We start from the raw sequence: 11,509 nt of genomic DNA, 5'->3' as shown, positions 1-11,509 counted from the left end.
AAATGACCACCAGTAACCCTAGTAAGGGGTTCATCTACATTTGGCCATTGGTTTACAAAGTATAGGTCTGGTGCATTTGGTAGGTCCTTCTTCCCAGGCTATTACTCATAAAGTCACTTTTCATAGAGAACTGTCAATCTTCTGTCTTACTATGTGTAATGCAGTGGAGGAGTGGCCTAATGGCTAGGGCAGCAAGCCTTGATCCTGAGAACCTGGGTTCAAATCCCACTACAACTCCTTGTGACCCTGGGCATGTCATTTCACCCTCTGTTGCCCCAGGTACAAAAACTTAGATTGTAGACCTAGAGAAAGTACCTGCATATAATGTGTACAGCACTGTGTACATCTAGTAGCACTGTAGAAATGATTAGTAAGTGCATCTGTACTGAGAACTCAACACAAACTTCCATCTTCCACAGGAAAGAGATTTTTTTATTAAGCATTTAACATTTACTAACAGATAACAATATTTACAATATCCCCCTCCATAAAAGCTCCAAGAGGGGAGACTGGTGTTTTGATTGCACTCAGCTCTGGAAGGGGTTATGTCCCTGCTCTGCAAATAAAGGCAACTTGTACCAAAACCCAAGAAAACATGAGTGTGAAGCGCAGCAGAGTGGGGGGACAGATACCTAGTGCATCGTGGGAAGAGACTCTGGATCTCATAACCAAAAGACACTGTTCGGGTCCAGCGACTGACTATGTGCCCAAAGTACCTGTGCAGGTTAGGTGGATTTTCAGCAGTGCCACCTGTATAGTGTGTGTTGCTGAAAATACCAGAAGTATATTTATAGGCCTGCCCTATATGTGTAGGCCCTGATATTGGGCACCTACACATTTAAATTATAGGTTTGGCCTGGAAGCTCCATCTGCTTTTGGTACATTCACACCAAGCGCAGATACCAGAGGAGGCAAATATCTGTGGGCCCCACCCTGGACACCCCTTTTATGCCTGTTTTTCTGCATGTATGACACTGAACATACGTGCACTTTGCTGAAAATGAAACTATACAGACTCTGAGACATCTGGCTCAGGGCCAAACATCTAAGTGACTTTTGAAAAAGGACCTCATTCTGTTTGGGCTGTTTCGTCTTGTTTTGGCTCAGCTGTATTTCCTGGGGGAGGGGGGCGGTTGCTGACTTATCAACTCTTTTATACTGTGGTGGGATGTGTTTGCTAATGCATTTCTAGGACTGGAGAACCATTTCATCACAGCTAAAACTTCTCAGTGCTATTTAACACTAGAAAAGACTTAACAACTACCTTATTTTAGTGGGACAAGAGATTTCGTGAGACCCTGTTGAGGTGCGTCCCCACTAACAAATAAGCCTGCAGACTGCTTTCAACAACCCCCTCCCCTCTTCATGTGCTATCACACTCTCAGACTGGCTTCCTTCACAGTGGTTGTTCTGCTTGCCTTGTCTTGTACAGTGCTGGAATGAGAACTTCAGGTTTCTGGGGCATTGTTAGTGCTGTGTACTCATTGGGAGGCCTTGATGCATCCAAACACTGACACAGCCAGGCTGGATTGTTCTTTTTCACATGCTAACAGCTCCCTAAACTTCAGACCAGGGCAAGGCTCTAACAGAGGAGCAGGGAATGAGATGGCAAAGATGCCCCACCAGAACCCCACATTATTACCCAGAGAAGAGACTTTGCCTCCCTCAGGTTATTGCCACTAGCAAGTTTTCCATTCAGTAGAAACACATTTGCGGAACAAAACCTTTCTTGAAATCCTTAGCCCATGCATTGTACGTTTATCTTGCAGTGCAAACACTGTTCAGTGAAAGATTACAACATAAGCTTGTGACTCTCAGCTGTTACCCTGAGTAGCCCTTCCGAGAAGTATCTTCTGCTCTTAGACCTTAAACTCTAATTCCACCTTACTGAATTTGTTAACAGTTCACAGCTTTACAAACATACATCTAGGTAGCTATAATCTTCTCTAGATGAGTCCTTCAGCCCCTTCTGCTTGCACTCAGTGCATTCTCCTGATGTCTCCTGTACAGCAGGATCTATTGTTATAGACACACTCACACACCCCAAGGAACCCCACAATGGGTCGGCGTGTGTGTCCAATCTGCGTTTGAAACCCTCTGAAACACAGAAGTCCCGAAACTGGGATTTAGTCTTTACTTTCCAAACTTAGCGGAGGGATCTGTTTCAGAGCTTGCAACAATGCCGAGTCCATGGATGAGGGGGCTGGTACTGGAGACTGCAGTCTTTGGGGCATCAGTAGAGATGGAGAGACTTTCTCGGAGTTCATGAGCCCTGACAGAGCTGCTGCAGAGGTTGGGAGCCCAGGGTAGAGCATTGGTACTGAGGCTGGATACCAGCATTTCTCCAGCATGGGCAGATAGGCTGTGGCTGAGGGAGGGATTAAATAAAAAGGAAAGCAAAATGGGGGCTGTTGTGGATGCGAGCTGAGGAAACCAGCAGAAGATCCAATCAGATCATTAGTGCTAAAGTGAGTGTCGTCATCGTCGTCATCTCTGGAGGGCTCTAGTCTGGAGCGTTTGGCTGGAGGCTCCTCATGTTCTAGTTTAATGTTGCCAATTCTTTCTTGCATGTGGTAGGCCAGCTTAGTGTCCTGTCTGCTGTCGCTTTTCTCCGGCTCGCCACCATATCCGCTGTCTGTGTCCGTATCGCTGCCACTTTGCTCCCCGCTAGAGTGGGCAAATGTCCTCTGAATGACAGGCACACAGTTCTTGCCATGGCCCTCTGCTGTTCTGATGAGGGAGCAGGATTTCTCTTTGCAGTCCATTAATTTCGGTGCAGTTTCCAGCTGCTTCCTGCCAGAACCTCCTTGAAGGAGCTCTGAGGCCACCCTTTGGAGATGGCTGATAATTTGGGATGGTCTCACGTCACACCCTTCAGTCTCCTGCTTTGCCAGGTACTTCAACACTTCCTGGACACACATCTGGAAGCCCGATCGGAACATCTCCTGATTGGTCTCCAAGTTTCTGGCTGGCAGGTCTCCTGAGAAAAAGAGATATTACACAGATTTAGAACAACATTTGCAAATGAAGCTGGACCTTTCGCTGTACAAAACATTCATTTCTGCTGTGCTTTTGGCTTTATCTGACTAATCCGACTTTATCTGACTTATGTGATCTTGGGCAAGTCACTTAACCCTCCATTGCCTCAGGTACAAACTTAGATTGTGAGCCCTCCTGGGACAGAGAAATATCCAGTGTACCTGAATGTAATTCACCTTGAGCTACTACTGAAAAAGGTGTGAGCAAAATCTAAATAAATAAATAAAGCCCGTCACCTCCAATCTGCGGAGGAGTAATCTCACACACTCCATCCCCTGTTCTCTCTGGGCTTCTGCAGTCCATAGTCAATCATCTATACTTTTTGTGTTGAAAGAGCAAACCCTCCTCTCCCTGTCCCACTTCAGCCCAGAGTGACTAACTCCCCAAACGAATCCAAGTCACCTCTGCTAGGACAACACTTTTCTGTCTTACTAACTCTTTCTGTTATCTCGGTTTCTTATGCTGAATGCAGGTCAGGGGACAAAGGCACATCTGTCCATCTCATCAGGACTCTTCACTCAGTAGGATCCCGGTGTCCCAGTGATCCCTGCAAAACGTACCGGACTGAATTCCACTCTGTAAGGTCAGAATTTTCTGCTGTTGCTGTTCCAGGACGTTACTCAGGGTTTTCACATGCTTCAACGTCAGTTCCAGCACCACAGCCTTTTCCAGATGACCAAGTGTCTGTAAGGAGAGTTGGGGGGAGGGGGGGGGAGATATTTGTGAAACAAGTTTCAAGTTTATTGACATTTGATATATGGCCATTACAAAAACATCTGACAGGTTTACTATATCAGCACAGTAATCATAGACATATTTATAATCAGAGAATTCAAAACTAAAGTCACAATACATACAGTAAAATGGAATTAGACACAGAGGAAACTTTTCACAATGTCCCCACAGGCCCTTTCTCCCACCCAGAATCTCCCCTCCGGTCCAGATCCCTCCTCACATCCAGCGGCTCTCATGGAAATGTTCTGTGTCTGATTTGGGTCACTTTCAGGCTTATTTTCGAAAGAGAAGGACGCCCATCTTTCGACACAAATCGGAATATGGGCATCCTCACAGGGTTGCCCAAATGGGCATAATCGACAGCCGATTTTGGGTGTCCCCAACTGCTTTCTGTCGCGGGGACGACCAAACTTCACGGGGGCATGTCTGAGGCATAGCAAAGGCAGGACATGGACTTCCTCTACCCATAATGGAAAAAAAGGGCGTCCCTGACGAGCACTTGAACGACTTTATCTGGTCCTGTTTTTCATATGACCAAGGCACAAAAAGGTGGCTGAAATTACCAGATGACCACTGGAGAGAATCGGAGATGACCTCCCCTTACTCCCCCAGTGGTCACTAACCCCCTCCCACCCTCAAAAAACAACTTTAAAAATATGTTGTGCCAGCCTCAAATGTCATACTCAGGTCCATCGTAGCAGGTCCCTGGAGCAGTTTTAGTGGGTGCAGTGCACTTCAGGCAGGCGGACCAAGGCCCATCCCCCGCTACCTGTTACACTTGTGGTGGTAAATGTGAGCCCTCCAAAACCCACCAGAAACCCACTGTACCCACATCTAGGTGCCCCCTTCACCCGTAAGGGCTATGGTAGTGGTGTACAATTGTGGGGAGTGGGGTTGGGGGGCTCAGCACACACGGTAAGTGAGCTATGTACTTGGGAGCAATTTCTGAAGTCCACTGCAGTGCCCCCTAGGGTGCCTGGTTGTTGTCCTGGCATGTCAGGGGGACCAGTGCACTACGAATGCTGACTCCTCCCATGACCAAAGGGCTTGCATTTGGTCATTTCTGAGATGGGCGTCCTTAGTTTCCATTATCGCCTAAAATCAGAAATGACCAAGTCTAGGGACGACCATCTCTAAGGACGACCAAAATGTCAAGATTTGGGTGTCCCTGACCATATTATCGAAACAAAAGATGGACGCCCATCTTGTTTCGATAATATGGGTTTCCCCGCCCCTTCGCAGAGATGTTTTGCGAGGACGTCCTCAGCAAAACCTGGGCGTCCCTATCGATTATGCCCCTCCATGGCAACCAGTGCTATCGGCAGAAGAATTAATAGGAACCCAGTTGTCCTTTTACTTATAGCCCTAGGGGGCGGCCAAGCAGGGTGAGTAACCTGGGGGCCACAAAAGGTGGGGGTGGGAGGACCAACAAAACTTTCCACATTCTCATTTGGAGCTGGTCTAAGAATCTTCTAGCTTGTGAGCTGAAAGGGAGGGGGGAAGGGGCCTCATAGCAACCCTTACCCAGGACACTATACCATACAGTGAGTGTCCTGCTTAGGGACAAATGTCCAGAGCAGCACTTGCTGCAGAGAGACTCATTGTGAAAGTACTGCAGAGAGTAATACTGCAGCCAAGGCTGTCTGGGGCTTTGGGAATTTTCTTGTGCAGGTAAGTAAAATCCATCTCTCAAATTGAGACAAACTTTATGGAGGACAGTGATAGTGCGGTCAGCTTGCCTCCTGCCAAGGTGAGAGGAACCGAAGCTTAAAGCTTTCCTCATATGCTATTGCCTTCATTAGGAGGGTGACGCCCTCTCTACTGCCCACCAGTCCCCCCCCCCCTCCCGAATACAGTCTATTTTAGTGGGATGAATGAGCCTCCTCTATCCGACTTCATGTGTCTAAAATCCCAGATCCCCTCATTAGTATTCGTGGAAGCCGTGCTGGAGATGGTTGGCTGTGCTGCTGCAGAAACACACAGGGTGGCATGGCAGAGGCACAAAATACAGGACCAGTTAGGCGTAGGCGTAGGTGCTCACCGTGAGTTTGAGGTGTTCCGGTAACAGATCCTTTAGCTGGGCAATGCACTCGTTAATCCTGTCCCGCCTCTTCTTCTCAATCAGCCTGTGGGGTAACTTATAGATCTCCTGCAATGCAAAGGAAGAGGCCATTTCACTTTTACAGTAACAGCTTCCCCCTGCCCGCTTTAAGGTCCTCCGATGACACCCTGCAGTAGCAGAAGGACTGGGGAGGGGGGGGGGAAATCTTATTAGAGGATCTTACTCAATGATCAAGGAGCCATCCCCCAGCTCTGCTTCCTTCATTGTGACATTTATTTAATTGTATTTAATAAGGGCCTTTCAAGAACCTCAGCCAGCTCCCCTCCAATCATGCAAATAAAGTTTATCCAGGTTTAACAGACTGAAGATTTCTGCTCAGCTCAGTTACAGTGAAGTGTCCCATTAACAAGAACTGACTGGGGGCATCACACAAAGTATGACACTGCCACACTGAGGATTTTACACAGGCAGGATGAGCCGAGGAATCTTTGTTTTAACCATTTACTTGAGTAGAAATCCCAATCCCATGAATTTGTTATCATTCTGTACACTATACTTTGATATTTATGGTATATAAACAGAATTCCATGTCCATGTCAAATAAAATATTCAGGGTTTGCCAACTGACAGTAAAGACAAAGAGAAAATAAAGCTGATTTTTATGTGGGTAAAAATGGTCAGGAGGCTGTGTCTGTGAGGACTGCAGTCCTGGGGTACCAGGGACTATGCCAGGGTACTTGAGGGGATGGACAAGGTCCAGTACCTCTTCTGGACTTTGGGTCCTGTGTCTTACCTTACTCTCGTCGCTTCGTTTCATCCCTCTTCTGGGTTTGTAAACTTGATACATGTGAGAGAAATCCACGCTGCAGAAATAGACATAAGAAAGGTGTTATTTCAGGCTCATCTGCTCCCTCCTGCCCAAATAGAAGTGTGGCCGATCGGGCACCTACCCTGGCACCACGCTGCTCTTCTCTTTGCCCCTGCATGCGGGGGGAGGCTGGCCACTTGTAATGATTTCCATGCCAGCCGAAACTCCGCCGAAACCGACTGCACGCTTCTCAGTGCTGTTTGCGTCCAGGGCACCGAAGAGGAGCTGCTGACTGCAGGTTTCTGCTGCGTCCTCCGCTCGTCTGTCTGTCTGTCCTGCTGTGAATGAGAAGCAAGGTTTGATGCTGCAAAGGCTGATTAAATGGGAGGGAGGGACCGGCTGGGCTGGGCTCAGCCTCGACGTGTTCTACCCTGTGACTGAGTGACCCAGCTGCTCCCTCCTTCACATGAGACTCACGTGTCAGGCAATGCTCTGCTGCAAGAGGCAGACCAGACAGCAGCACGTCTGGCTGCCCCGGCACTCAGACACCGCCTGGCCCTGCCTTGTGTCCTAGAGCAAAGCAACACACAGAAGACACACGCATGCATAATAAACACACACGAACTCCCTGGTGTCCTAGGGCAAAGCGACACACAAAAACACACATACATACAGCAAACAAACACGCATAAACCCTGGTGTCCTAGGGCAAAGCAACACACATACATACATACACACAAACGCAGCACACACACACACACACGTGTCTTAGGGCAAAGCAACACACTCACAAACTTATTTATTTATTTATTTTAAAATTTATATTCCAGCTACAACTAAGCAGATTACAATATCATATAATCAAAATAAAAACAAAGTAAAATTCAAATCAAAACAAAGATATAACATATTAGCCCATGATAACTCATACAAAAGTAATCTCAGCATTTTTAAATAAAACATCTTGTGTCAAAATAAAGTTAAACACATTAGCTCCATGCTTGCAGCAAAAATGTGTCTTCAATAGCTTATGAAAGATGTCACAATCTAGGGCAAAGCAATACCATAGACACAAACACACACTATTTCTCATTATGAAGGTGCCCTCCCTCCTGCTCTGCTTATAGACCTGTGAGGGTTTGTGCATGCTCCATTCCTCTGTTCTTGCTTCACTACTTTCAGAGTTTGGGGGGGGGGGGAGGGGGGAGATTTTTAGTACTCACCAGGTACTAATACTAATACAATGCTTAGATCCCGCACCTACCTAGCTTAGTTTAATGCAGTTAACAGACTACAAAGACCCAGGGAAAATACAGAATAGAATAGATCAACAATATTCAATCATGTTTCCAATACAAATTTCTGAAATAGCCAGGTTTTAGGCTTTTTCTAAATTTGCAGATAAATAATACGGTTATGCCTTCATTATAAGCCCCCTAACAAAAATGTAAACTGTAATGTGTAAACCAGCACCATAAGCCTCAGCTTAACTGTAAAACTAATCCAATACTGTAACTGTTAACCAGAATGTAATTTGTAAGTCACTTTGAACCGAAACTTGTTTTTGGATAACAGTGGGATACATTCATACATACATAAATGTTCTAATATTCTCAGAAAGACATTTTTGTGGCTTGATACGAAAAAGCAGATATAAATCTGTTTATATCTCTTTTCCCAACTGAGAAAAACAGCAGCAACCGATTCCTTGACTGCAACATACTTTGAGATAAGGGAAAGGACAGAAGCTTTATCATGTACTGTGGAACCCGACCAGCATGAATCTTAAACACCATTGTACAAACTAAAAATTTATGCGTGCCTGGATTGGTAGCCAATGAGTTCTAATATATCAAGTTGTTACTCTATCAATACTCTCTAGCTGAATAAAGCAGTCTCAGTGCTGTATTCTGCAAGGTCTACTACTACTACTATTTAGCATTTTTATAGCGCTACAAGGCATACGCAGCACTGCACAAACATAGAAGAAAGACAGTCCCTGCTCAAAGAGCTTACAATCTAATAGACAAAAATAAAGTAATCAAATCAATTAATTCTGCAAGGTCTGTAGCCTGTTCAGTAATAGATCTGCACATCCTTCATACAATGTTTTACAATAATCAAAGCCTGTACAGCCACTTTAAACGGATCAATTTCCAAACAATTCCATACTCTTCTAAGGCATCTCATACCTAAGAAAATCTTTTTTAATTTTTTTATAAGGTAGCAATCTAATTTTCAAATCATAAGGTGGAATCTAACACTATACTGTACCTAAAATCTTCATCAAGGTTTTAATTTAAAAAAAAAAGACTTATTGATGATTACATTTTTATACAATGCCTTTGGTTGCGAAGGATGTATCAGCAGAAATTTTGTTTTATCATATTTAATTTAATAGGTGTAATGTAATCCAATTTTCCCCACAGTCTCTATATAGTCCACTACCTTTAAACATAGATCTTCTGTAGTATCATCAGAGTAGATATAAATATTTACTCCTAACTCAACTAACTTTTGATCTAAAGATGATAGTACGTTGAATAGTAAAGGGGATAATGGAGAGCCTTGTGGAACTCCGCATATTGGCGTTCAAGAATCAGAACATAAACCCTTCATTTTCTCTTTATAAGACCTGGTGGTTAAAAACTCTTCAATACCCAGTGTGTTTTTTCTAGCAAAAAAGGTGCCGGTACTCAAATGCTAGGCCACCCTTCAGGAGTGGGGTGATCACTGAGGTACCCACCCCATAATAACCAGGCCCCCTGCAACCAGTCACAGAATCTATTACAAGACAGAACTGGTGTGTAAAGCCTGACCTCTATCATTAAAACTTGGGGTCCATGGGTCAATTTTACCAGGCAATGAAAAAGGTGCCGGTACTCAGTACCCCCTCAAAAAAAGCCCTGTCAATACCATTCCTGAAATTCCTGGTTCTTCTAGATGATCTACAACATCAGATGCTGATGCCAGGTCAAACTGAATTACTAGTACCTAGGTCCCTAATCCTAACATCTGAGACTGTCCCTGTACCAAAACTTTTCCTAAATCCTGATTGTGAATGATGCAAAATATTGTGCAAGTTGTTGGGAGACTTTGCCCTCTATAAGTTTTACAAAGGAGTGGAGGCTGCAGATCTATCATTTTTCATTCAAATTCTGCCTGCTTTAATGACTATGGACCTAGGACCCTCATCAATTTTCTTTTTGAAAGTCACTGGGATTTGTATATTTTTTTCTTTTGAATGGCTTGACTTTTCCAAATCTGAGCTATTCAGTCAGGTACAGCTGACAGGACTCCCTAAGTTGCACTTCCAGAAGCGGAGGTTAAGTGACTTGCCTGAGGTCATTAGGAGTGTAAATGGGTGAAGAGGGGTATCTAGTGACCAAATTATCCACAACCTTACCCCTCCATTATATTCAGGGAGAGGAAATGGAGGGGGGGGGGGGAATTTATGCAGATTTTAACATTCTCTTCTACACATGTATTTTACTCTCCCATTGTAACTGTACCCCCGGGAACATCCCTTTTTAATGATCACCTATTAATCAGAAAGAGAGCCCAGTGTTCTGATAGACCAGTGCTCTTAAGTAAATGCCTTTGGAAAGTTTCCTTTCTGTACTCAGTGGGTCCTGCTGTCTGTGATTTCTCTTGTGTAGCACTGTGTACACTGATGGCTCTAACTGCTAAATATTAGTCAAGGAAATGAGAAGACCAGAAATGAGATGAAAGTGAAAGAAGATAATGTGGACAAACAGTACACAAGGGAAACACCTGCACTGCAAACTCCACATTCCTGCTGCTACTGCCAAATACACAGCTCTGCACACACGTACATTCAGAACTCAGCAAAGACACCACAAAATCTTGTTATGACTAAAAGCTAACACCTACACAGCTGCCTACATCAAACCCAAAATTCATCAGTCTCCTTTGCAAAAGCTACAAGACAGAAGGAAGGAAGCCATCTTCCCAGCACATACAAGCAGCTCCCTAACTCCCTAGAATGCAGGAAACTTTACAGACTTCACCGTTTATATTTGCGTTGCCGAGGTAATTCATAAAGGGGGTAATTTTATGTCAGGTTTTCTTGGAGGAAAGAGCATAAGAATAGTTATTTGAAAAGAATACCCATACTGGGTCAGACCAGTGGTCCATTTCGCCCAGTATCCTGTTTCCAACAGTAGCCAATCCAGGTCACAAGTAGCAACATTCCAAGCGGAATCCCAAAGAGTAGCAACATTCCATGCTACCAATCCCAGGGCAAGCAGTGGCTTCCCCATGTCCATCTCAACAGCAAACTGTGGACTTTTCCTCCAGGAACTTGTCCAAATCTTTTTTAAACCCAGATACGCTAATGATTGTTACTACATCCTCCGGCAATGAGTTCCAGAGCTTAACCATTCTTTGAGTGAAAAAAAAATATTTCCTTCCATTTGTTTTAAAAGTATTTCCATGTAACTTTATTGTGTGTCCCCTGGTCTTTATACTTTTTGAAAGAGTGAAAAATCAATTCACTTCTACCCATTCTACACCACTATGAATTTTATAGACCTCAATCATATACCCCCTCAGCTGTCTCTCTTCCAAGCTGAAGAGCCCTAACCTCTTTAGCCATTCCTCATACAGGAGGAGTTCCATCACCTTTTTCATTTTGGTTGTTCTTCTTTGAACCTTTTCTAATTCCGCTATATCTTTTTTAGAATATGGCGACCAGAACTGAAAGCTATACTCAAGGTGAGATCACACCATACAATACAGAGGCAATATAATGTTCTTGGTTTTATTTTACATCCCTTTCCTAATAATTCCTAGCATCCTGTTTGCTGTTTTCTGTCCAATAACCAATTCCTAATCCACAAAAG

The 11,509-nt window shown here is 44.4% G+C and overlaps 1 protein-coding gene across 1 annotated transcript; it reads right to left on the bottom strand.

Annotated features, from left to right (window-relative positions):
* Positions 1 to 411: 411 nt before the first annotated feature.
* On the bottom strand, positions 412 to 7,013 carry BHLHE40 (basic helix-loop-helix family member e40). The gene is made up of 5 exons (XM_030205873.1): positions 6,787 to 7,013; positions 6,630 to 6,699; positions 5,816 to 5,923; positions 3,600 to 3,723; positions 412 to 2,980 (listed from the first exon to the last, which is right to left on the bottom strand). Exons 1-5 carry the CDS (start codon positions 6,855 to 6,857, stop codon positions 2,127 to 2,129), a joined length of 1,227 nt encoding a protein of 408 aa, XP_030061733.1. The 5' UTR covers positions 6,858 to 7,013; the 3' UTR covers positions 412 to 2,126.
* Between the last annotated feature and the right edge of the window lie 4,496 nt (positions 7,014 to 11,509).

Source organism: Microcaecilia unicolor, chromosome 6 (genome assembly GCF_901765095.1).
Source record: "Microcaecilia unicolor chromosome 6, aMicUni1.1, whole genome shotgun sequence".
Taxonomy (NCBI): Eukaryota; Metazoa; Chordata; class Amphibia; order Gymnophiona; family Siphonopidae; genus Microcaecilia; species Microcaecilia unicolor.
Note: the sequence above shows the minus strand (reverse complement) of the source record. Positions and strands in the feature narration are given on the sequence as shown.

Excerpts from the sequence above, each read along its gene's own strand:
- BHLHE40 (XM_030205873.1), bottom strand. The coding sequence starts at position 6,857 with ATGGAAATCATTACAAGTGGCCAGCCTCCCCCCGCATGCAGGGGCAAA. Across the intron at positions 6,700-6,786 it reads AAGAGCAGCGTGGTGCCAGG|CGTGGATTTCTCTCACATGT; the intron begins GTAGGTGCCCGA and ends CTATTTCTGCAG. Across the intron at positions 3,724-5,815 it reads CGGAACACCTCAAACTCACG|ACACTTGGTCATCTGGAAAA; the intron begins GTGAGCACCTAC and ends CTCTCCTTACAG.